Source organism: Mustela nivalis (genome assembly GCF_964662115.1).
Source record: "Mustela nivalis genome assembly, chromosome: 9".
NCBI classification, from domain to species: Eukaryota; Metazoa; Chordata; class Mammalia; order Carnivora; family Mustelidae; genus Mustela; species Mustela nivalis.
Window position 1 is genome coordinate 61735052 of NC_139028.1, and position 23050 is coordinate 61758101.

Genomic DNA, 23050 nt, shown 5'->3' on the forward strand with positions numbered 1-23050 from the left:
CTTACCATCCTGGACAAATCTCATTCCCTCTTGCGCCCAGGGCTTCTCTTACTGAGTTTGGCTCCACAGAGCTCAGCATCCTGCCAGAGAGACCCTAGGCACTCAGGAAATGTGTTGCAAATGAATGAATGAAATAAATTGAATGATGAGGGAATGAAGACAATTTGGAGGGGGAGACAAGATGCTTTGGTTCTAGGGATGTTGTATTTGAGTCGGTGGGGCCCCTAGTGGGGGTCCAAGATGCACTGGAAAGGTGAGTCTGATGCTTGGGTGGTGGGGAGGACAGTCTCTTAAGAAACTGTGATGTCTCTCCTCACAAATGAGCCAATTCCCCTCAGGAGGTCAAATGACCAACGGGGGGCTCTGTGTTAACCAAACCAGCTTGACCGACTCAGAGACCCTCTGAGCTAGAAGGTCATAGGATAAAGACATTGTCTGGTCTGAGTCTTTTTTTGACCGACTCAGAGAAGGGTGGGGCTGGGACTGCAAGACTCTCACAGCCTCAGCTCTTTCTGTCATCCCTCCTGTTTGTGCCACTCGTCTCTGAGCCCCGAAGGAGGGCCTCATCAGTGAGGGTGACGAGGGCACTGGAAGAACCTAGCCGCACTTATGCACACCCTACCTCTTCCTTTCCCACAACACAGCTTCTGGGGGCTCCCAGTGGGAACAGATCCGTCGGATGTCATGCACTCAACAAACAGGATGGACCGCATGGCCTCTATAAGCAGCCGCATGTACTCGACCCTGCTTCAGACATTGTCCCCATCTAGTCTCCAGCCCTGTAACAGATCAGAAACAGCTGGTTAGGAGCCACCATAAGAACATGGACACACTGACTCAGGAAAGAGCAGCAGATGGTGGTCATTAAAGGGTCAGGCCCGATAGCCATTCACACCAGAGCACGCGAAGACTGTCCTGCGTGTACTCACCGAAATACCCATCCTAACAGTGACTCCACCTGTGTTTGGTACATTTTGCTTGTTTGTATCTGCAAGCATTTAGACATCTCATGAGTGTTTTCATCTACAGGGATTAAGACTGTTAAATTTCTGGCAACATAAGAAGCAAGCTCTCTGCTAACAGGAGGAGGAATTATCCTTGAGGACAAAGGGTCTCAGCATGACAAGGTGGGGGAGGGGCCTTGGTCCTTGGCTGTGGCATGAAGGCACCAGACACACCTTCTAACACGTCTCATTCTCACACTCTTGACCTCCCACGTGCCAGGCATTCAGTCCTAGAGGTTGAACCCAGGCATGATGGAGTGGATTGAGTGTTTTCAGCCTCATCTGAGATACTGCAAAAACAAGGCCCAGAGATTAGAATTGCCTCTCTATGATCACACAGTTGTAGCTGACAGCCTGTCTTCCTATAAGGGCTACTGCCACAGCCTGCACCCATGCAGCAGGAAGGAAACCACGCGCTGCCCCATGAGGAGACAGGGAAGTTCACTGCTGAGCCGCTCCTCCATCAGCAGTGAGCCCCGCTGAGAGCTTTGCTGTGCTTGCAGCCCTGTTCGAGAACCACTGTGTCCCACCAGATAGTGTTTCATATCGCTTATGCTTTCTTTGATTCACAGAAACGAATTCAGAGCATGGACGGATATCAAGCCTGTGAAACCGATAAAAGCCAGGCCCCAGTACAAGCCTCCAGATGATAAGATGGCTCACGAGACCAGCTACAGTGCCCAGTTCAAAGGGGAAGCCAACAAGCCCACACCAGCGGACAATAAGGTCATTGATCGCAGAAGAATACGCAGCCTCTACAGCGAACCTTTCAAGGAACCCCCAAAGGTGAGCTAGATATTGTGGGGAACCCCTCAGCACAACCTAGATACAAGGGCTTAAGGGCAGCAAAGTGTGAGGGCGGGGCTATTGCCCACCTGGCCCAACCCCAAGGGCTCCTGGGAAATTCCTCCTCTTTTTGGTAGCACAGAGACCAGGCAACAAGAACCTTGGCTAAATTCAAAGAAATGTTTAAAAGGAACAGTGCCTAAAATAAAACTGCTTGAGGACTGGCCGGTTTTCAGAGAACTAGCTTCTAGATTTTAAAACCAACCTCCAAAAAAGTGGCAGAAAACCCCACCTGAGCCCTCAGTCCCTCCTTCTTAAAACAGCCGCTTTTGCCCCTGAAGTGCTAGCCATTGGAGGTGTCTTGCTGGCTTCCTCCCACCCTGCCCCTGCCAGCATCCTCGGCTCCAATCCATGGACAACTCCTTACTCCTTTTTATCCTTTTCCTCCATAAACACTAGGCACCATCAGCTCAGAGCACCTGTCTCATCAGTTGCAAGATGTATTCCGGGTAATTTGTTACTGTAATAGACAGTTTGTGAATGATTTACATTTCTAAGTAACTTTCAGTGGATTCAGGGATTTCCATTAATAACAGTACTTTGCCTTATTTGCATCCCAGTACACACTTGTGAGGGGGAGAACCGAGTTGGAGACTCAGCTGGAAGCAGGAATCATAAATGCCAAGGCTGATTCTGTGAAGTCAAGCCACATGGGGTTGTGCAAATATCCCCTTTTATCTATAAGAGCAGGAAAAGCGTGAGAGCCTTTCCTCTGCTTTTGTCTGAAAGTCTTGCACTGAAATAGTTTCCTGTTTGGCCCTGGACTAAATTCTAGGTAAAGTGGGAACTAAGTCAGCTTGACTGGACTCCTCCACTTGGAGCACTGAGAGTTCTGTGTTCCGTGAAAGCCCTCATTCCTGGGCAAACCAGGAGGTACAGGTCAGAGGTGACTGAAAAGCCCTGGAGCTCCCTGAGTGAATGTCTTAGCCTGGGAGGCCCACAGCATCTCTGGCCATATTCCGCTTTGCACAAAAGAAGACTCAAGAGAAGGAAGGAGGGAAGTTTGGGGAAGGTGAACCCAGAGATGGAGGGCATATCGAGGGACCATACACAGTGACCCCAGAGTTCTTGGGAGAGAGAGGGCCAGGCCGTTTCCTGGGAGTAAGGGGGCAGAGTTAGAGGTGAGGGTTTGGGGGGAGTGGATGGGCTGCTCTGGGGAAGAGAATCCTGGGAGCCAGCAGGAGAGGAAGCGTGGATGGAGGGCAGTGTGAAGGCCTCTCTGAGGTGAGACTGCCTGGCCCATTTCTCCACACGAGCTCACCTTCCCGGAGACAGAAACAGGAAAGGCCAGTTTATACGGTCAGTGGTGATACCGTCCCCGAATCTTTGCATCTTCTACCAACAACGGTTTATTTCTCATTAATAACTGTCCACCATGTGGGGGGGGCCGGCAGCCCTACTCCTCGCCGCCTCTACAGTGTGGCCCTCGGGTGACAGAGAGCCTCTCTCGTGGCCGAGAGAAGAGAGCAGGGGGAAGTACCGGTTGGCCCTCCAGCTTCCTCTGGAGGTGACCCCATCCCTTCTGCTCACATTTCATTGACTAAAGCAAATCCTAGGCCTGCCCGAATTGAACAGAGTAATGAGGTACAATCTTCCCATGGGGAGGGGCAGCAGGTATCGGCAAAACAGCCATACCATCTACCACCACAGTTGTTCTGTGGTGACAGCCACCAGGCTGGGGAGCCCCTGTGGCCGGTGAGCCTGTGGCCAAAACCCCTGACCATCCGGTTCCAAAGCCAGATGACCTGAGTCACTGAAAATACTTCAGACACCATCAGGTGTCATCATGACGGTTATTGTCGAGCTAATCATGTCTTCTCTCTAACTTCTCTCGCCCACTCCCTCCCTTTCTGTGTTTCTGTATTTGCGGTCTGTCTGTCTGTCTCTCCGAGCAGGTGGAGAAACCTAGCATTCAGAGTTCCAAACCAAAAAAGACCTCAGCGAGCCATAAGCCCCCGAGGAAGGCCAAAGACAAGCAGGTGGTGTCAGGCCGGGCCTCCAAGAAAAAGAGCGCAGAGGTCCCCACTGCCACCCAACCCGAAGACAAGGAGCAAAGTAAAGAGATGAACAATAAACTGGCTGAGGCTAAAGAGTAAATTTCACTGCACTTTCCTTTTATTCTTCTTTTCCTTTTTTTTTTTTTTTTTTTAAACCAACCAACAAAAAAGGCCACAAAATTGCTTAGAGGTTTCTCATCTGCCTTGGTCCTGAGTGTTCCAGGAGCTCTTCGGTTTGGTTTCTTTTGATGGAGGAATGCCGTCTCCAAGCCCAAGCGGCATGCCTCCTCTCCAAATCGAGACCTTGCCAGGCTAAGCACGGCGCAGGGGTCCATGCCGCGGGGCCCCCGGAACACCAGGAACCCCGGGAAGCGTTGCTCCCTGGTTGTGCCTCCCACAGCAGGTGAGACTGCTCGCTGGCTGCTGAGGGAGGGAGGCAGGCCTTGGCACGCAGAGGCCATTCCCAGCAACTGGAAGTCTCCCGGTACGCTCGGGAATGCCCATAGGATGCCCTTCTCCTCTTCTCCTCCAAAGTCTGTGTCAGTGATCCACTCTGAACTGTAGGTAAATGTGTCCTTTTCCAAAATTCAGAAGGTTATCATGTGCTAGAGAAGCTCGCTTTGGGGCTTCAGCGGTAGATGGCATTTGTGGAAATATTTTAAAAGCAAAAAACCTCGGCCTTAATGTCCATAGGATGAATTGTGTCCGTTAAGTCATTTTTTTCATAGACTTTTCTGTTAGAAACGTGTGACTACGTTTAGTTTCCTATCAGTGGGCTTGAAATTGTATGCCAAGTAATAGATAGGCCATTGATGATTAAAAGCAGGCCAGGGTAAGAAGGTTTGGTGTTTTAGGTACATTCTAGACATCATGGAGAGATCCGCCGGCATGAGGAGATTGTTCTCCTCTGTGTGCCCTCAGCCCATCCAGTGCCAGCGGTTTGGCAGAGCAGCTGGCCACAGATGACTGAGGAGGAAAGTTCAGGGGCCAGGGGTAGTGGACTTAGAATGTGGCTTCCTCGCTTCTGAGAAACACAAGGTGGGAAGTCGACGTCGTGGCAAGTGTGGCGGTGTTCACCCTCCCTTCCCGCGTGCTTGCTCTGTTCCTCAGGGAGGGCAGAGGACGCTGAATTTCAGGTTAGTGGAAATGTCTGTGACTTAGCTGAAGATTAGGAGAGTTCCTTACTAAGTGATTAGCAAGCGTTTCTGACCTCACTGATGAGTAAAAGCAGCTCTCTGTATTGTGTTTCGCGTGTCTGTGTGGCCAACGCCCCCTGGGGGCGGCAAGTGGCACCTTAGTTGTGCTAGAGTTGTGTTGTAGGCATTAGAGAGTTGTGCAAAGACCCCCAGTGCTCACAAGGGAACCCAAGATACCTACCAGAAAAATTACATTTGCAAACCTTGTGGCGTGTACATTGCTCAGTTTGCTTTGTTGCCCTGTCCTTGAAGCCCTTTCTGTTGCCGGCACCGTGACACGGCTGGGCTGTGGTCCGGTGCCACGCCCCTGCTGTGGAAGGACAGCAGCGGTGAGCGGGGTCCCAGGCTCCTCACCGCGGCACTCCCTTTTGGTCCCTGTGGTGTGTAGGAAGCTGGGCCTCCCCCAGTCCTCTCCTGTTCTGACCATTCAAGCAGCAAAGTCTCTGTTGACACCATTTTGTCGGTCACCTGGGGCTGACAGAGAATTCTTCTGCAAATTCACTGAGCGTGTGCTTTGTGGGCAACATCTGTTAAGAGCCTAGAAATAAGGCTCTTGCCAGGCTCACTGTCATCTTCCTTTCTATCTCAGGGCATGCTGCTGAGAAGAAGCTTGGAAGAAGGTAGAAAATATGAGTGAGTTTCAGTGTTCGAGCATCCCAGTTTGGGATGCCTGTCTGGAAATGACCAGGATAGCTCCCAGTACTGATTGTAGCTATTTGATGGCTAATCTTAATGTTAACCAGAGAGCTCTATCAACACGAGCTTAACTTTACCCAGACAATTACCAATGGACGTTTGTTGTCTCGAGGCCCGGCATCGGTCAGGTGTGTTGATGTTAACCGCAGTTTGGATTTCTCCGTAGAACAATCATGTATGTTCTGCAGATCAAGTAAATCAAAGTGCACGATCCACAGGGGAACATTCGTTCCACATTCATGTCCTGAATGCCTGTGTGCCAGACACCGTGCGAGATGTGCAGGGCACTTTACATATACCTGTGTCCCCAACAGCACAACCAGAAGGATCCATACGACTTGATCTCTGTGTCTGATTCAAGTTTGTTCACCCAAACTATGGTTTCCCACCCACCTTGCAGCTCCAGGGACTGAATTTCCAACTCTGCCCCGCCTGCAGCTTGAGACATGATCCTGTATAATGTCTTTTCAACCCTTCAGCCGCCCCATCTTTTTAACTCCTGCAACTGGGAAAATTCTTACTTGTAGTTCACTTTGACTCTTGAATGTGTCATTTCATGGCAAGAAACCTCCTTTGATTTCGACTGTTTACAAATTAAACTCAGCCAGTCTCATTCTGCATCTCAAACATGCTGATTGAAACTGATTATGGTTTCACAAACAGTGTTTCCGTTTTGCCTTTCTGAAGATGACCAAGCTTCCAATGCCTGGCTGTCCATTTTTTTATATCTTCCTACGGATCCCTGAGTTCCCCTGGCAAGAGAGCAAGGCCTGAAGCTTTCCTAGTGTCTGCTTTGCTTGCCTGCAAAAATAACCCCTAAGGCTGTGCGTTGGCTCCCCCAGTTTTTTGTTACTTGCTGGTGCTTCCAACCGGTCCGTTCTCTCTTTGCCTCTCCAAGGCAGACAGGAAGTGTCTAATTACGATTTTGTGGCCTGGGTTTTGTTGCATACCACAGATTGTCTATGTAATGTGTAGCGCACACCTCTCTTGGTGCTATTCCTAACTATTCCTGCTGTTAGTAAGAAAATGACAACAAATATTCATGTATAGCCAATTGATTGTGACGTGCTTGTGGTCTGTGCTTGTTCGGAAACAAACAAACAAACAGTTTTTTTTTCCAAGTATAAATAAATGCTAAAGACGAACACCACTTTCTTGATCTTATTTCCTCAGTAAGGCCCAGCTCAGTAGGTGAAGGAACCAACCTTTGCCATTTGAACCACCCCCCACGAGACGGGCTGTGCCCTGCAGTTTTTCTAGGGTTCTCCCTAATGCAGCTTGACTCTTTTAGATTGCCTCTCAGATTCTAATTGCAAGCAGTCAGAGCTAAGTGTTGGGAAAGGCGAAGATGGACCGAGAGACCCACTGGCCTACAAGGTAGTGTAACGTTTTGATCCCATGTTGCTGGGGACAAGTGACTGCCTACGCCCAGCACTGCGTAGTCGCCACACTGGGAGGCTGGGCCCCGAGTCTCCACCCCCTTCCCCGTCACCCTGCAGGACTGGCGGTTCTGGTTTTTCTCCTCCCAAGGGATGGCAGACATGCCTTAACTAACTCATTGAATCTGGTCACAGGGAAGGCTCCACCCTCTGGGGCTGGCTCACTGTGTGGATTAGCGGGAAAGCCTTGTGTGTGCCTAACACCGGGGAGTGGAAACAGCCGTAAGAGAGGTTTGAGTAAGGTAACAACAGACCAGGTAGCTGCTTGCTCATATGAAGGACAGGTCTCTTCCTACTGGGGTGGGGAGTCAGAAGGCTGCACTGGGAGGGAACCTTGGAGAGTGGGTGGGTTATGGGTGTGCATGGCACGTGGGGCAGGCCTTCAAGCAGGAGAGCAAACCTGGTAGGGAACATCAGAGGTAGGGCCAGGTTTAACCGCTTGGATAACCTTCTGCTAACCTGGGAGATAAGAGAGGATAGACTTTTGGAATGGGATTTTTCTTCCTTTTACTAACATGTGTTGATTGAATACCTATTATGTGCCAGGCACCGTTCTGGGCACTAGGGAACCAGGAGGACTGAGACCTCACCTCTGGTCACTGTGGGTCATGAAGGAGGAGCCTGTTCTAGCTGGTTCCATGGATCAGGGAGAACTTCAATGGATGAGCAGGTGATGACCAGGTGACCAGAGTCTGGGGTGGCCCAGGCGTGCCAGACAAAAGGAGCTGCAAGAGCAAAGGTGTGGAGGGGTCCGACACCAGGTGAGCTCAGGTCCTGGGGGAGCAGTTCACTCAGGGAGGGTCAAGGCAAGGGCCGAAAAGTGGCAGAGACCATCATGGAAAGTCGTACCATGTGAGTGGGTGGTTACTAACTGGGATCTCCATTCCATACACCCAGATTTCACTCTCCACCCCCCCGACCTTCGCATGCTCCCTGCCATCATGCTTCTTGCCCTTACCTACATATCAGGCAACAACCACAGGTCCTCTCTTGCTTTAGGCTAGGAGCTCTAGGCTGGGACTTTTATTCTACTGCTGGTCCCCAGTTTCTGGGTTTGGGGGAGAAGCAATGGTGGGAATCAATCAAGGATCGTATATATGAAAACCCACTCTATATTTGTTTTCCAGATGAATAGGAAACATTCCACCCACCTGCCTGTTTTTGTATAAGGCAGAGAACACAAAATTCTGCAAATACATAAGGGTCTATTATTCAACTCTTGCGTGACCACTTAAAAATTGTTTTTTTTTTTTAAGATTTTATTTATTTATTTGACAGATAGAGATCACAAGTAAGCAGAGAGGCAGGCAGAGAGAGAGAAGGAAGCAGTCTCCTGCTGCTGAGCAGAGAGCCCGATGCGGGGCTCGATCCCAGAACCCTGAGATCATGACCTGAGCCGAAGGCAGGGGCTTAACCCACTGAGCCACCCAGGTGCCCCAAAAGTTGTTTTGATCAAAACCACGGATGGAGAGAAGTAAAAAGACAGGAAAAAAACAAAGAGGTAGCAACAGAGACAGAGAGGGGAAAAGACCCACAGAAATACTCATATATGAGAACACTGATGATAAGCTGAGAGAAGGTGAGATGTACTCCGAGCGGGGGCAAGGCCCCGGCAAGGGAGGAGGCAGGAAGGTGGGGAGAGAGCCTTGCCAGCTTCATCTGTGTGACCAGCCCTCAGGCCTCACCCTGAGCCGCAGTGTCTCCACGCTCCCCAATGCTGCCCCAAGCCCAGGAGGCAGATCTATAACTCATTACCAGTGTCGCCTCCCCAAACAGCTAACAAAATTAAAACCAGCCCTCAAGTTTTAAAATAGGTCATTATGGTTAAATTAGTTATAAGCATATTATCATTCTTCCTTACAGTTTGCATGTTCTTATGAATTCATTCCCTGGTTTGGTTTGTTTTTGTTTTTGTTTTCTGCTAGGGTTTAAAAAATTTATAACCTTTTTATCCTAGATTTGGGGAGTGTTAAGTCCCACTTCACAAAGGCTAAAACCCCCCCTTACTGTGTCATTGTGGTTTCAAGATCCTTTTACTGCGAAAATGTCTTAAAGCAGCTTACATTTTCAAGACCACAGGTATAGAAGTTTCTGTCAGCATGTAGCCTGTGGACCATCTACAGTTAAGGCGGGGACCCTACCCCAGGCTCACCTGAGCCCACTGAGACAGGAGAGGCAACTGTCTCGAAGGACTGGAATGAAACCTTTCTTAGCCTCCCCTCTTACAGAAGCAGGCACATTCCCAAACCTCCTCCATTGCACCACCCTCTGCTGCCCAGATGCTCAGAACACTAGACCATCCCAGACTATCTGTAATAACAGAGCCAGCCCCGTCACATGCATTATCATGAGAACCGGTTAGCACTGGCAGCCTACAAGGTGTTTACAATGTTCCTGGACGGCACTGCTGCCAGCTGTGCAAACCTGTGTCATTCCTAAGTGCTGTCAGCCTTGCTGTCCTCCTCTGAAGATGGAGACACTGACCCTCACCTCAGAGGAGAAGACCGAGGGTGAAATGACATGCTGGCTATAGGTAACCCACAATGGCCACTAAATACAGGTCATTGCAGGCCTCCCTCCTTTCCTTCACACTGCTTGAAATGTCCATGTTTACAATCTTTCTCATAGTTCACTTTAGGTCACCTCAGACAACCTGAGTCTGACTGAGGCAAACACTCTGAGAAGAAGGCTTTTAAAGAATTCTAGCACCTTGAGTCCACAAACCTAAGCAATAACATTTTAACAGTTTACATTTATTGACTGCCCACAAAGCATTTCTTCTGTGCCATTCCATTGAGCCCTCCCACGTGGAGTGGGTGGGTGCCCCAGGGAACAGACAGAGAAGGGAAGCTCTGACGGGAGGGAACCTGCCTGGAGCCTGGGTCTTCTGCTAGGCAGCCCGCAATGCTTCCCTCCCTCATGTGAGGAAGGCCGGGGCTGGCCTGAGGTGAGTCAGGCTTCAGACAAGCTCTTAACTAAAACTACACCCACAACTCACAGGGCCACAGTCTGGTCAGCCAACAGCAGGCCCACCAGTAGGTTTACCCAGGATCTTCTTTAAATCATGGGCTCCAAATACAAATGGGGGGGGAACTAAGAATTTGATCAGATCTCCACATACAACTGGCTCGAACATCCTGACTCAACGGTCTCAGCCAAATATACAGGCTTTCTCCTTTGGGTACTAGATTAACTGACTGGGTAACTAAAATGCGTGGTTATTGAACCCAGAAGGATCCAACAGATTCTTCATTCATAAGGAATCTATTTGGGACTGGAGATACCAAGAAAAAGCTGGCGTCCATTTCCTGAGGCACTGGATCAGAGACCACCATTTTGCACTTTTTACTTCAAACAGTAGAACTGAGCTCAACTCTCTGTCCCTTGTCCTCATATAAATGGTCCCCAATCACTCATTAACCTGACATTATGTGTAACTATCCCAACCCAGACATCTTATCCGGGGCCGAGGGAACCTCAGATGCCGCGGTAAATAAATTCCTGCCACTGCTACTGGTTTAAGCTGCCAGAGGGATCTTTAGAACATGCAAATCTGACCATGTCACCCCCTGCCTTCAACCATCCGTGGGCTCCTTGTGGCCCGCAGAAGCTTCTTGTCCCCCCAGCGCACCATGCTGCTTCTCACCTCCATGCCTTTCCCCACGCCGCCCCACCTGCTCCGAATGCCCTCCTCCTGCTTCTCCACCTGGCTAACTCATCCTTCGAGACTCTGCTCAGGCGACCACTCCGGGAAGCCCTTCCCGCACCTCCCAGGCTGGGTAAGATGTTCCCTGTGTGTGTCTTCATCACAAAACTCATCACATAGACTGTGCCACCTGCTCGTGTGCGTGTCCCCCTGCTAGACTGTGCTCCCCCAGGGACCAGGACTGGATCCTCTGTTCACCTTTATAGCCCTAGTGGCTGGTCCAGTGTCTACCTGGGAGAATGTCTGCTAAATCGTCTGTTGAATGAATAACGAGTGAGTGAATGAGTGACGATATTCGCCATCTGCCTCCATGTTCACCACGGTGCCACGGCAAGGCTTTATTCTGCCTACTAACTAGTAACTGTCTCTGCGCATGGGAAAGGGGTGGTTTCAAGAGAGGGCACGGCACAGATCACAGAACAGCCAACGGCTGGTTCTGCAATGGCCAGCCTGCCCCCGTTCTTTATGTAGCCACTTTTTTCAAAGTGGGCCTGACTTCAAAAAATCATAGACTCTTCGTTATAGGGTAATCTTATGAGGTTGGCTAATCCCACCCCCTGCCCAGTGCAGATCATCTAACTTCATGATGGCAGAGAGACATCCCCCAGGGGACATCTCTTAGGTAGAAGGCAGGGGAATTAGAGCCAACAGGCCTGGTTTTAAATCCAAGCTCTACTCTTCACTAGCTGTGTGACCTTTGCTGAGTCTCTTAATCTTTCTGACCCCTAAAGAGATAACAGTAATACAAGTATCTATCACTCTCCCAATCTGTTTGGTTCCCAAATCCAGAAAGTAGGAGTTAGGTCAGCAAGAGACATAGGGACGTAGTATTATTTGAATCTTTTGATTCTAGAGTTTAGGACAGCAGCTGCTAAGGACTCTAATGGCCGGAGATACCACTTCTGATCCACAGGGCTGTCTGTTACGAGGGCCCAATGAGGGTCCGTGGGAAAACCTACTATCAACTGCAAAGTGAAACACCCTTGTCAACAGTTCATTCTGTGGATGGTTTTGCTGACCTCCCTGCTGACCCACCCCAGGTCCCCACAGAGTGGTGGCTGGAACCACATGTGGTTAAATCCACTCCCTTTGTCACACAGCCTGAGACAGAGCCCACCCAGCGCTGGGTCTTGCTGCCCTCCCTCCCGCAGCCCTTCTCCGGCCCCTCCTCTCTCTCCATGCACACCCTGTAATCACCAGGTTCAGATTCCATTTCCGCAATTACACTTTTGTTTTAACCGAGCCCGTCTGGACACATGAAACTAATTTTGATTAATTGCTCAAGATTCCACCCTTCGTTTTAGGTGGGGTAGGAAGAAAGGACCAAAATTGATTTGCAAGTTCCCAGGAGCACAGAGCTAGACCAGAACTGAGCCTCTACTGTCTGGTTGCCTTAGTTCAGCACTTCACATTTTTTTTTTCTTAAAAGGGTCATTAGCTGGATTATCAGCTCTTTGGCAGCCCATTGAGACAGTCCACGCTGCCTTTGCCTTTGCCTTCTCGGCATTAAAACAACCAAAGACACGTTTTGGAAATTCTTATTATACAACGGGGAGTCTATTTAGTTTTTCTTAGCAGGTTATATCTAGAAAAGCTATTTTAACAGCAAAAGGGAAAACAGCAACAACACAGGGCAGAAAACTTAGTGTGCCCCTCTCTCGGTGCTTCACAAGAACGCGTCTGCTGCAGGGAGCCTGGAGTGGTGGCTGGAGCCAGGAATCTGCCCTGGTCTGTGGTTGCATGCCGGTAAAATGCAGAGCTGGCTCAGCCCTGGGGAAGGGAGAGAGCATTTATCTGACCTTGGCGCCCTCATCCTCACTAAACCCTCACGTAAGGCTAGAAAGTTTAGAGGTCTTTACAGATAAAGAAATCAAGACTTAGTAATTAAATGGCAAAGTCACACAACTTATAAGAAGTGGGCCAGGATTTGAATCCAAATTTGGGTCACTAAAACCCACTCTTTTTCCTGCAAAGAGGGATCACCTCTAGGATTTCCATTGTAAAAGAAGTTGTGCCTCCTCCTAAAACAGTGGCCTCTTCGTCCTGTCCTGTCCCTGCTCCAAATCCTTCGAGGACTCTATGTACTCTTCTCATCTGTGGGAAATGAGTCAGGTGAAGGTTTGTTGCTATTTGATCCGCACAGTCAGTACCCCTACCCACCTTCTGCCCCACAACCCCCCCCCACCAGAATGAAGCCTTGTGGTGGCCGCATTTTTCCTAGCTGTGGTCCCAGCTCTTTCCCCTGTGCTGATGTGCCACATCTGGGTGCACTCTGGATGAGGGAAGCTGTAGGCTGGCAGACCAAGGGGCATCTGTACAGGGCTTACAGGCGTGGGCATAGTGGGTGCTCTCAGACCAGGATGCTGCTGATGTCTGGGATTGTCTTCTTTGCAGGGTCTGCTGAATACCAGGTGGGAAGCCTAGGCGCGTCGTCGCGTAGCGAATGCAGGAAGGGCCGAAGTGAAGGGGGCCTGGTTGCTGGGGGCCTGACCCCCAGAGGGGCAAGTTTTTCAGGAGATGCATTTGGGATCTTAGAGCTGGGGACCAGCAGAGGTCAGTGGCACCAGCCTCCTGTACCAGGCAGAACAAGTCAGGGTCATCTCAAGGCGGACCCTGTCCAGACCTCTGCGGAGGAATTTGGAATCTCTCTAGTTGAGGTCCCATCCCCCAGGAATATGGTGGTAGAGAGCAAAGAGCTTAACGGAAGTCTGTTCTCCCTGGTTCAAGTCTTGATATCGCCACAAACTCGCTCTGTGAACTTAGGCCACTCGCTTCCCCTTTCTGAGCCTCATTTCCACCTGCAGCTGGAAAATGGGGGGTGTGGGTGAGACCCCGGTACCCTTCCCACCTGCCTGGCCCACATGGCTGCTGTGAGAATACAGTGTGCCTCATCAGGAAAGGTTACATTTGGAAGGACACAAAGGGGCAAACAAAGTTTAAAAGAGGACAGGATCTGTGCGTCAGGTAACGGCGGCTGCTGGAGTTGGATCTTGTGTGAGTTATGTTTACAACGTCTCTCTCCTACTGCGTCCCCACCCCATGCCAGAGCTCTCTGCTTCTCCGCTCTGTTCAGTGACTCGGCACATAGTAGGCACTTGCTAAATTTTCATGGAAGGAAGGAGGGGAGGAGAGAGGGAGGGAGGGATAGGTGAGGCAGACCGCGGTCTCGCCCCCGTCTGGAGAGCTCTGTGGGAACACAGGAGAAGGAGGACTGACCGCTGCAGGTGGAGGGTTTCACGGATGAAGGGGGTCTGGAACTAAATCTCTACTTGCTGAGGAGGAGAGGGGATTACAGACGGCTGGGGAGTGGTGATGGGCAGCAGCGCCGACGTGGCTGAGAAGAAGCCCAGAGCTCAAGGGACAGAGCTGCCAACTCCAGAGGTACTGAGAGATGCCTGCAGACCTCACTGTCAGCTCTGGGGGTGACACTGGCCAAGGGGTGGGGAGCCAACCTAGATGCGTTGTGAGGAGAGCAGCAGTCGGGACAGTGAGGACTCTGGAAACCAAACATCTGAGCTGTGGTCAGGTGTCTGCTGCCCAGGGAATCCAGGAAGGGGGACACAACAGCTCCTCCTTCCAGATATCCGCAAGGCTGGCCAGGAGAAGGCAGCACAGCTGCCTCTGAAAGGGCAACACCCGAGGGACCGGGATGGGGCAGGAATGGGAGGGACTGGAGCCCACAGAAACCAGGTTCGATGACTCGGGTCTGTCCTTCAAGCCCTGGTCACCTTTGATTTGGCTCAGGAGGGCTTGTACTTTCATAGAGCAGGGAGGGAGGACTTCCCTAGCAAAGAGACCTTTGCGCCTCTCTGGTTAAGAGACACAGGCTGATGAAGCCTTCGGGCCGGGGCTGCTGGGGTGCTGGCTTTACAGCGTGCACGGTGTGTTTACGGGTCCGTCCCCAGCTCTGCACGGGGTCTCCTTACAGGCCCCGGGGTCATTTACTCCTGTGACCCTAGCACAGTGCCAAGCTTATGGGAACAGACAGGAGGAGAGTTAAAGCCAGTCCACCGTCTCCCCAGCCTTCTGCCAGAGCCCCTGAGGGGCAGTCGGCCTGGGTCCTGACTCAGCCCCTCCTGCATATCTTTGCTTCAAGTGAGTTTGCTCCATCCCCTCCCTCCCACTAAGACATTGGTTGAGAGGCCCATGTTTTCGTCCTGAACCTGCTAGCCATTGGCTGTGTGATTATTGGAGAATCACCTGCCCACTCTGGGTCAGTCTCCTATCTGCAGAGTAACACAACTGGACTAGATCACTCAGTCCCTTTTTGGAACTAACATCTGCGAACCATCACCCGTATTCCAGGATCATGCCATGAGTGTTCACAGACACTAATCCTCCCTAAATGGTGAGCACTGCAATCCCCATTGTATAGATGATGGGTACTGAGGTACAGAGACTGGCATGCCCGTCATGACATCGCACGGGCTAGAAAGGTGTTGGGTCAGCATTCAAACCCAGCTCTTCTGGCCCCTAGCCCAGGCCATGCCCTTTCTCCCCCAACAGGCTGCTCTTTACATACTTTTTTTTTTTTTTAAAGATTTTATTTATTTATTTATTTGACAGAGATCACAAGCAGGCATAGAGGCAGGCAGAGAGAGAGGAGGAAGCAGGCTCCCCGCTGAGCAGTGAGCCCGATGCGGGGCTCGATCCCAGAACCCTGAGATCATGACCCGAGCTGAAGGCAGAGACCTTAACCCACTGAGCCACCCAGGCGCCCCTGCTCTTTACATTCTAAGAAATGATCTTTGTTAAAGCACCTGGCCCTGAGCCTGGCACATGGTTCCTGCTCAGGCAATAGGTGTTTCTTTCTTCCCCAGAGCTTTTCCAAGCTGTGGAGGAAGGGGACTCATGGACGCGGACATAAGTTCGTGATTTCTGAACAGGGCGCTCCTACAGGACCACTGCCCCAGCTCTGGGCTGCTTTGATGGTGCATCAGGAGATAGTCTAAAGGGAAAAAGAAAGAAAACAACCACAGGGGTGGATGATGGAATTAGAATTGTGTGCAAGGGTAGGAACCAGCTGGAGGGAAGGAGGCCCTTTCTCCAGATAGTCTTGGGCAGGGCTCAATAATCCTGCTTCCAGACTCTGATAAAATTGCATCCAAGGCCAGTGTGTGTGTACCCAGGAGGCATTGCCTGTCTCCATAGTAACAGGAAAAAGGGCAGAAAATTAAGTTCCTAAGACTTAGGATGTCTCATGTGAACTTGGAACATTAAATTTTGCAAATAGGACAAAGCCTGGCACAGAAAGGTCTCATTTCATTTATTCATTCACTCAACAAGTACTTACTTGGGTCCTTCCCTTTGTTTTAGGTACAGACAATACAGTGATAGGCAAAGGCAGCCTGGTCCTGCCCTCTGAATGCTTCAGTCCTGTAGGGAAAACATTAATCCAGAAGAATGCAAGTAATGAGCTGTGTTAAGGGGTAGGGGAGGGTCAGGGACTAGGAGAGCGTGCAGCAGGTGACCGGGTTTCATCAGTGGGGTCAGAGAAGTCTTCCCTGGGAAAGTGCTCCACTGGGCTGAGAAATGGAAGATGAGTACACATTAACCAAGGCAAGAGGGAGCAAGAGAATGTTCCAGGAGACAACAGCATGCGCAAAGCCAGAAATGGAAAGAAGCAGGACATACTGAGGAAGAGAGCAAAGTCCTGAGAGGCTGGAGGGGACCTAGAGCCGGGAAGGCGGTGGGAGCAGGCTGGTCAGCTAGGTGGGACCATGCAACAGGCTTTACTCTTTATTCTGAGTTCAGGAAGCCTTGAAGAGTTGTAAGCGGGGAAGGAAGAGGGTGCTTTTTGGAAAGGTCATTCTGATTTCTGTTTGAAGAATGGATTGGATAGAAGAGGCTACCAGTGAGAGGCTGTGACAGGGGTCCACGGAGATGATGGCACAGCTTGGGGGGTGGCAGGGAGGAAGGGAAAGACGTGGGAATATTCCAGAGAGAAGTGTTAGGAGCTGGAATGGGTGGTTCCTGATGGATAGTGTGAAGATTTTAAGGAAGAGGGAGACAGAAGGGAGGACCCTGGGGTTCTGCCCGGGACCATGGGTTAGATGATGAAGCAGGTCTCAGCAACGATGATCTGTAACTCTTTCCATTTGATCTTCTTTGTTGCCAGCACTGTGATGGGCCCTGGGGTTGCAGGCCGGGGGGAAGATGGGCTCATGGTCAAACCGGGCTGGAGCGGGGCGGTTACATTAATGGAGGCACATGTGAGTGTGGGAGAGACTGTAAAGTGATACAGAGGGAAAGCTCATTTGGGAAGATGCCACCAGGACCTTGTGAGGAGATGATGGGGTCTGAGCAAGCGGAACTGCCAAGGATAGGCAGAGCAAAGTGGGTGAAAGGGGCCATCCAGGCAGCAGGAGCAAAGCAATAAAGTACTGGGGGTGGATAAAGCAGCAGGGGCTAGCCAGAGGGCAGCAGCCTAGGGTGAGTGTGCAGCGCTGGCCGCCCCTCTCCCTGCCTTCATCAGGGGCTGCCGTGAGGGTCTGGGGTGGGCTGCAGTAAGGAGTATGTGAGCATCTGGGAAGCTGTCACTGCACCTAATGGGAATGGAGGTCACCGTGTGATGTAATCTGTAAATGTCAAGAATCGTGATTTCATATCCCTGTCCAACAGGATCATCCGATCCTCTGTTGTAACAGTTCCTGCATTTGTATTTGCAGTTTCCCCGGGGGAAACTGAGGTCTATAGTAGTTGAGTAATGGCCCGAGATCTGGCCGGCAATACACAGCACAGAAGCCAAGATAAACCCAAAGGGTTATTCTAGTTTACGGGCGGGTATGCGGGCAGGAAGGAGACAATCCGCAGCTGGCTGGGGGCCGCAGATGTGGTTGTGCGGGTTAGGCCATGCCCAAGGACAGCTGGCCCGTGGGCTGAGCGGGGCTGAATGCAGCCCATCTCCACTCAGCACCCGGCTTCATCTCCCTCACACAGAAGGCACTGTGCATGTGGCTTCTGCCAGCCTTACTGGGCATGATGGGGTGTTTTTACAGATGGGGAGACTGGCAGAGCACCATGGAACCAAGTGATGGCCAGTCAGGGTCAATGTGAGTTTTATGTTGCCTTTGAGGGTGGGTCTGTTCATAGGAAAAACCAGCTGAGGCTGCTTTGGGTTGTTTTTTTGTGTGTGTTTTTGGTTTGTTTTTAAGATTTTATTTTAAGTAATCTCTACACCCAGTGTGAGGCTCGAACTCACAACCCTGAGATCAAGAGTCACACACTCCACCAACTGAGCCAGTCAGGTGCCCCAAAGCTGCTTTGGTTTTTTGTGTTTTGTTTTGTTTTTAAGATTTTATTTATTTATTTGAAAGACAGAAATCACAAGTAGGCAGAAAGGCAGGCAGAGAGAGAGGAAGGGAAGCAGGTTCCCTGCTGAGCAGAGAGCCCGATGGCGAGGGGCGATCCCAGGACTCTGGGATCATGACCTGAGCTGAAGGCAGAAGCTTTAATCCACTGAGCCACCCAGACACCCCAGCTGCTTTGGTTTTTAAAAATGAATGTTTAATTTATAAAAGTAACACTTTAAAATCTAATAAAATTCAACAATCTCCTTTAAGGAGGATTTTAAAACCTAAGTAATTCAGTTCTGCTAAATAACTTAAATTATTAGTAATTTACAATAAAGTAAGCTTAAAAATATAATTATTAGGTTATCATAAAAGTTCCATTGTTGTTTTCAAAATTTATAAAATTGTCTAATACCTTTCAACTTAAAAATCACAAATTTGAATTAATTATTCCATTATACATTTTTAAAAAGATTTTATTTATTTATTTGACAGAGAGAGAGATCACAAGTAGGCAGAGAGGCAGGAAGAGACGGGGGTAAGCAGGCTTCTTGCTGAGCAGAAAGCCCGATGCGGGGCTCGATCCCAAGACCCTGAGATCATGACCTGAGCCGAAGGCAGAGGCTTAACCCACTGAGCCACCCAGGTACCCCCAATATGCATTTTATATTGGAATCACAAAGCTCATCCCTTAGACATTCTGATATGCCAAATTATTTTAAACATCACAAGTATTTTCAAAAATAAATCTACACAGACTTTTCCTTAACTTAATCCCCAAAAAGGGTAATATTATAGATTTGATTTTATCATTTCTAATCTTCATTCTAAACCTTCCCATGAATAAGGAAGGATACTTACTAAGGAAACAGGTTCCTAGTGAAAGCAAGCTAGAGTTATTCATCCAAGCAAATTCGGGGTTAGCCCCCAGGTGGCCGAGAGGCCCATTGAACAGACGTGGGGCATGGCACGGGAGCCCCGGCCTCCAACATGCAGGGAAGTGCATTTTGCCCACGTTGTGGGGCTGTTCCCGGTTTCATGCCAGCCAGGGACTCTGAGTCCGTGTCCTGCCAGTGAGGTAGGTCTTGCAGTGCAAACCCCCAAGACCAAGTTAAGCTCTCCCCCCTTTTGTGTCTCCTACCTCAGCTCTGTCACCCCTTCAGGATGACCCCACCCAGGGTGTTCACTCCCTGATAGGATTCATCTAATCGATTTTCCGCTTGCTTCTGTTTTGAATTGGGCAGCTTTTAGTTTCTCTCTGACCAGCCAGCAAGTATTAGACGTCTTTTAACACCATCCTTGAATTCTGTGCGCTTCTCGTGGCCTTGCCTGGCGCTCTCTGCCAACACTAAGGTCCCACTGATGGCAGCCAGCTCTGTCCATCTGGGTCTGGGCATGCTGAGTCAGGGAGCCACGCTGGCCCCTGTCAGTCCACTGCGATGCTCAGAGCCATCCAGAGGGATGATGGAGAGCCTGCCTATGCCACTGCTACTATGTACTCTGATGAGAGAGGCAGGTCCCAGGGTAGCTCAAGATGCTAAACACAGTAAGAAGCTTCTGAATCATTGGGGTGACAGGTCAGAGCAAAAATGGTCCAAATATGTGTAACTTTACTTCTAAGTCAATAGAAGAATAATTGTAATATTGCATGGTAATATCCCGTGACAAGGGGCTAATTATCTCTCATCGTACATTTCTCAGTAAATATCCTTCCAGTGACATAGATGACAAGCTTGGGGCCCAGAGAGAGGAAACCATAAGCAGCTATGAAAATGTGAGCAAGCAGGGGTCTTACTGGGCCAGCTTTAATCAGCACGTAAGAAAGACATTGTCCTAAAAGCTAATAGGAACTGTTAAAATGCTGAAATGGTTTTAAGCGTAAGACTTGATTGCTCACAAAGTATAAGAGAGTAATAATAGTTACCCTGTGCTGAGCAACGCAGGGGGACAGAGCGCAGGCCCCGGGAGTGGAAAGACCCAGACTCTAGAGTCCATGCAGGTCCCTCACTTTCCACCCCACTTCCTCTCTCGGGACCTCAGTTTCTTCATCTGAAAAGTGAGGGTGATAACATCCATGTGGCTTCATGGGGTGACTGGGGTGCTGAAATGGGCTCTGAGAAGAAGCAATCTGGAAAGTGGACTGTGCTGGAGGTGTATGAGGGTCGGTGACACCGGCTGAGTGGCCGTTCCTGAGTGGCGAATTTCAGCCTGGCCTGCAGGAATGAGTGTGTATTCTCAGCTAGACTCTGAATGTGGCAAGGTTTGCCCTTGGTGTCAGTGATGTCACCTATTCTCTGTGGACAGGCCAAGGGATGAGGCGGGGGTCTGCAGTGAATCCTGGTGGGAGGCTTGGACTCGGCTGCAGGTAAATCAGCCCCAGAGCCTTGGAGTAAGTGAGGGCAAGGGCCCAGGGATGGTGGAGGGAGCCAGAAGCAGGGACAGAGCAAGGGGAGCAGGGCCTCCTCACTGCCTCAATGGGGAGCCCCAGCCAGTCACCTGCCCAAGGTGGGGGCAATGGCAATGGCGTGGGCAACAAGGAGGCACAATGTAGATAGAGAATTTAAATGCACTGATAAAACCTATCGAAAGCCAGTCTGCTTTTTTTTTTTTTTTTATCACCTTATGAAAGCGATTCTAAACAATGTTCATGATAAAATACTTTCCCCCTGGCAGGGACAGTGCTCAGAGGGACATTCTCCTGACCTCTTTATTGTTCCTCTCCACAGTTACCCTTAGCAAGGGATCTGGGGAGGGGACAGAGCCTTGGAAGGCCCTGAGAAGACAGTGCACTGGCCTATGGGGCCATCTGAGCGGACAGGCTTGCAGGAGGGCCCAGCTACCACGGAGGCAGGAGGAGCAGCCTGGGTGGACAGTGGGGTAGATGGGCTGCTGCGACACCCAGCCCACAGGAGGACTCTGAGACCAGCTCTGGTACTGCCCTTGTCACCTGGGGACCACCCTCTGTGCCACGCGCAGGTTATAATCAATTGGCAAGCACATTGAATGACTGATTCCTGAGCCTACCCCTCACTCCTCCCCATGTTCTGTTCTAAGAACATGCAAACCAGATTTTCCTCTCAGCTCTCCAGCAAGAGCTGCCCTCCCCAGGCTCCACTAGGCCAAGACTTATCAGGCAATCTGTCCTCTGCCTACTCCTTGGCCTGAGCTTGGGCCCTCACAGTAACTACCTCTCTCTCCCCCCGCAGGAGCCAGGTCGAACTCTCCAGTGATTCACGTAAGAATCGAGGTCCTACAGCCACAGAGCCAGACAAGGATCAAAGTCCTGCGGGCCCAGGGCCTCTGAAAGATCAAGGTCCTGTGATCCAAGAGCGTCCGAAGGATCAAGGCCCCACGGCCCCAGAGCCTCTGAAGGGTCAAGCTCCTGTGGTCTTGGCACCTCTGAAGGATGTGGGTCCCATGGTCCCCATACCAGTTAAGGATCAAGATCATGTGGCCCCCGAGCCTTTAAAGAATGAAGGTTCTGTGATCTCAGCGCCAGTGAAGGACCAAGCTTCCTTGGTCCCCGTGCCTCCAAAGAATCAAAGTCCTATGGTTCCAGGAACAGTTAAGGAGCAAAGTCCCATGGTACTGGCATCTGTCAAGGATCAAAGCTCCATGGTCCCTGAGTCTGTGGCTCAAGGTCCCACCGTCCCAGCACCTGTCAAGGATCAAGGTCCTACCGTTTCAGAGCAGCTGAAGGGTCAAAGTGCTACAGTCAGAGCACCTGTAAAGAATGAAGGTCCCATGCCCTCTGAGCCTGTGAAGAACCAAGCTCTAGTGTTGCCAGAGCCAGTCAAGGATCAAGGCGGAGCAGTCCCAGAGCTTCCGAAGGATCTCGAGCCTGTGCTTGCAGGACAGACAAAGAATCAAAGTCCTGTGGTCCCAGCACCAGTCAAGGATCAAGGTCCCGTGGTCCCAGAGCCTCCAAAGAATCAAGGTCCTGGGGTCCCTGAGCCTGTGAAGAGTCAAGTTCCTATAATTCCGGTGCCTCTGAAAGACCAAGACCTTCTGATGCCACCACCAGCCAAAGACCAAGGTCCTGTGGTCCCCGAGCCTCTGAAGACTCAAGGTCCCAGGGGCCACCAGCTGCCCACTGTCTCACCTCCACCCCCAGTCATGATCCCAACCGTCCCCCACGCAGAATATATTGAGAGTTCCCCCTGACACTCACCCCTTGACATGCCAAGGAAGGAGCTGGCCGTGGAAGTGCTCCCTCCCAGGGGCAGCGAAGACACATATTTAATCTGCATGAAACATGTACCGTATAGTCTTGCTGGAATCTAATAAAACTTCTCCCTCTGGCTCAGCAGTGTTTCTCTTGGGTGTGTGTGTGTGTGTGTGTACATGTGCACACACAAACATGTGCTCACATACACCATGAACATTTAAAATTGGGCATGCAGGACTCTGAGAAATCCCAGCTCCTGCGAGTAGACAGCATAAGATGGGAAGGGGTGAGAGAAGCTAGGAGATTGGGGAGGGGACCCCATCACGAGGATGTGGGACAGGACAAATCCATGTTTCTCCTTCACTCTCACACTCCCACAGCACTTCCTTTCTGACACCACATGTGGAACAATCATCTGACACCAGCTGGGGTCCTGGCATTTGACTCACTTCTGACATCATTTACCTGGTTCCAGACCCCCAGGTTTTGAGGGCTAGGTCCCACAACACTGTCCCCACACCCACATTTCAGATGCCAACGGCAAGTCCCAGGTTATTACTTATACTTCTGACTGTGGGCTATAAGTTGGGATTTCCACAACCCCTTACCTGGGTTCCATAATTTGCTGAAATGTCGCATAGAACTCAGGGTAACACTTACTTAGGTGTACTGGTTTACCATTAAAGGACAAAGGATACGGATGTAC

The 23050-nt window shown here is 50.5% G+C and overlaps 1 protein-coding gene across 2 annotated transcripts in view; it reads left to right on the forward strand.

Annotated features, from left to right (window-relative positions):
- The window catches only part of MAP6 (microtubule associated protein 6), a 71772-nt gene extending 49290 nt beyond the window's left edge, over positions 1-22482 (forward strand). Inside the window, exons 2-4 of one of the 2 annotated variants that reach the window (XM_082747177.1) lie at positions 1577-1790; positions 3746-3942; positions 21383-22482. In XM_082747177.1, the coding sequence (XP_082603303.1) occupies positions 1577-1790; positions 3746-3942; positions 21383-22340 (1369 nt within the window). In that variant the 3' untranslated portion in view covers positions 22341-22482. The remainder of the gene's footprint in view (positions 1-1576; positions 1791-3745; positions 3943-21382) is intronic. The other variant, XM_082747178.1, reaches the window with a different exon arrangement.
- Positions 22483-23050: the final 568 nt, after the last annotated feature.